General features: G+C 56.0%; 1 protein-coding gene across 1 annotated transcript; it reads right to left on the reverse strand.

Annotated features, from left to right (window-relative positions):
* Nucleotides 1-69: 69 nt before the first annotated feature.
* NGA_0436400 (uncharacterized protein) lies at nucleotides 70-570 on the reverse strand (the record flags this gene model as incomplete). The annotated part of the gene is made up of 2 exons (XM_005853888.1): nucleotides 70-294; nucleotides 412-570. Coding segments are annotated over 2 exons (384 nt in total), but the record flags the coding sequence as incomplete, so codon positions are not given.
* Nucleotides 571-1,218: the final 648 nt, after the last annotated feature.

The following is a 1,218-nucleotide window of genomic DNA, read 5'->3' on the forward strand; positions in this document are numbered from 1 at the left end:
CCACATCGACGGCGACTCCCCCATGCCTCCCCCCCGTCCGGCCACAGCCCCTGCATGCACCAAGTCACCCTCCACTGGAGAGCCCTCCAAGTTGGGAAAGCGTGCGGTCATGGAATCCATGAAATCGACCGAGCAGAGCTCCCCTGCTTCTTGCACACCTTGCCCCGGGAAGTAACAGCGGGTGTCCGAATCTCCGGTCGCCTCCGAAGTCCAGCAGGCATAGGAACAAATGTGGCAGGCCATGGTCCCCTCGGGAATATCTCGGAATTTCCGGGCTCCGAAGAAAAAGTTTTCCTGGGAAAAGGTGGGTTGACGCATATTTTTCTGTCATTGCTCATGTTCATGCATCATGCCTGCAACATAACCAGCAGCAGGCAGCTTCCTCCTGAACAAGCCCCTTTCTCCCCTCACCTTTTTCAACCAGCCCTCCGTGTTCCGAAGGTCGCTCGCGTAGAATGGGACGTTTCCAGCGGCCATCACGAACTGGAAACTTTCCAGATTGTCGGGGTTTTCGATAAACTTCATGCTTTCACAGAAGGGAATGGAGAGGTTGTAGCAGGCCAGGGGCATCTGGGGAGGGAGAGGGGGAGGGAGCGAGGGAAGGAGGGAGGAAGGAAGGAAGGAAGGAAGGAAGGAAGGAAGAAAAGAAAAAGGGCAAGGGGGTGGCGAGAAGAAGCAAAAAAAGCAAGTGAGTAGACAATATCCGTGGATTTTGGCATACCGCGCAAGGTAATTGGGGGCCGTGAGACGGGACGCGTTGAGGTTCGCAGGTACCTGGGTGATGACGTCACCCATGCCGTAGTTCAAGCCTCGCTGGACCGGCTCGTTCAGTTGACCCGAACCGACGTAAACGGCTCGTCGAAGGTTCACGTTGGCATTCAAGAAATCTGTGAAAGTGCGATCGCCCACTTGGGGAGAGCTGGAAGGGCCAAAAGACGGGGAGGGAGGGAGGTAGAGGAGGTAAACGTGAGCGAGGGAAGTGTGTTAGTGGCCCCGAAGGTAGAAAAGAAGTGAGAATGCGCGATGGAGAAAAGAAGAGCGTGGTTTTCGCCAAGAAGAGTGATGCCGGGGCGATGCACAGGGTAGAAATGAGAGTGAGGGAAGGATGAAAGGGAGGGAGGGAGGGAGGGAGGGAGGGAGGGAGGGAGGGAGGGAAGCGATGGGAACGGCGTACCCGAAGGTCACACAATCGATCTTTAAATGCCGATGATGCTTGAC

This window comes from Nannochloropsis gaditana (assembly GCF_000240725.1).
Source record: "Nannochloropsis gaditana CCMP526 unplaced genomic scaffold scaffold693, whole genome shotgun sequence".
Classification (NCBI taxonomy): Eukaryota; class Eustigmatophyceae; order Eustigmatales; family Monodopsidaceae; genus Microchloropsis; species Microchloropsis gaditana.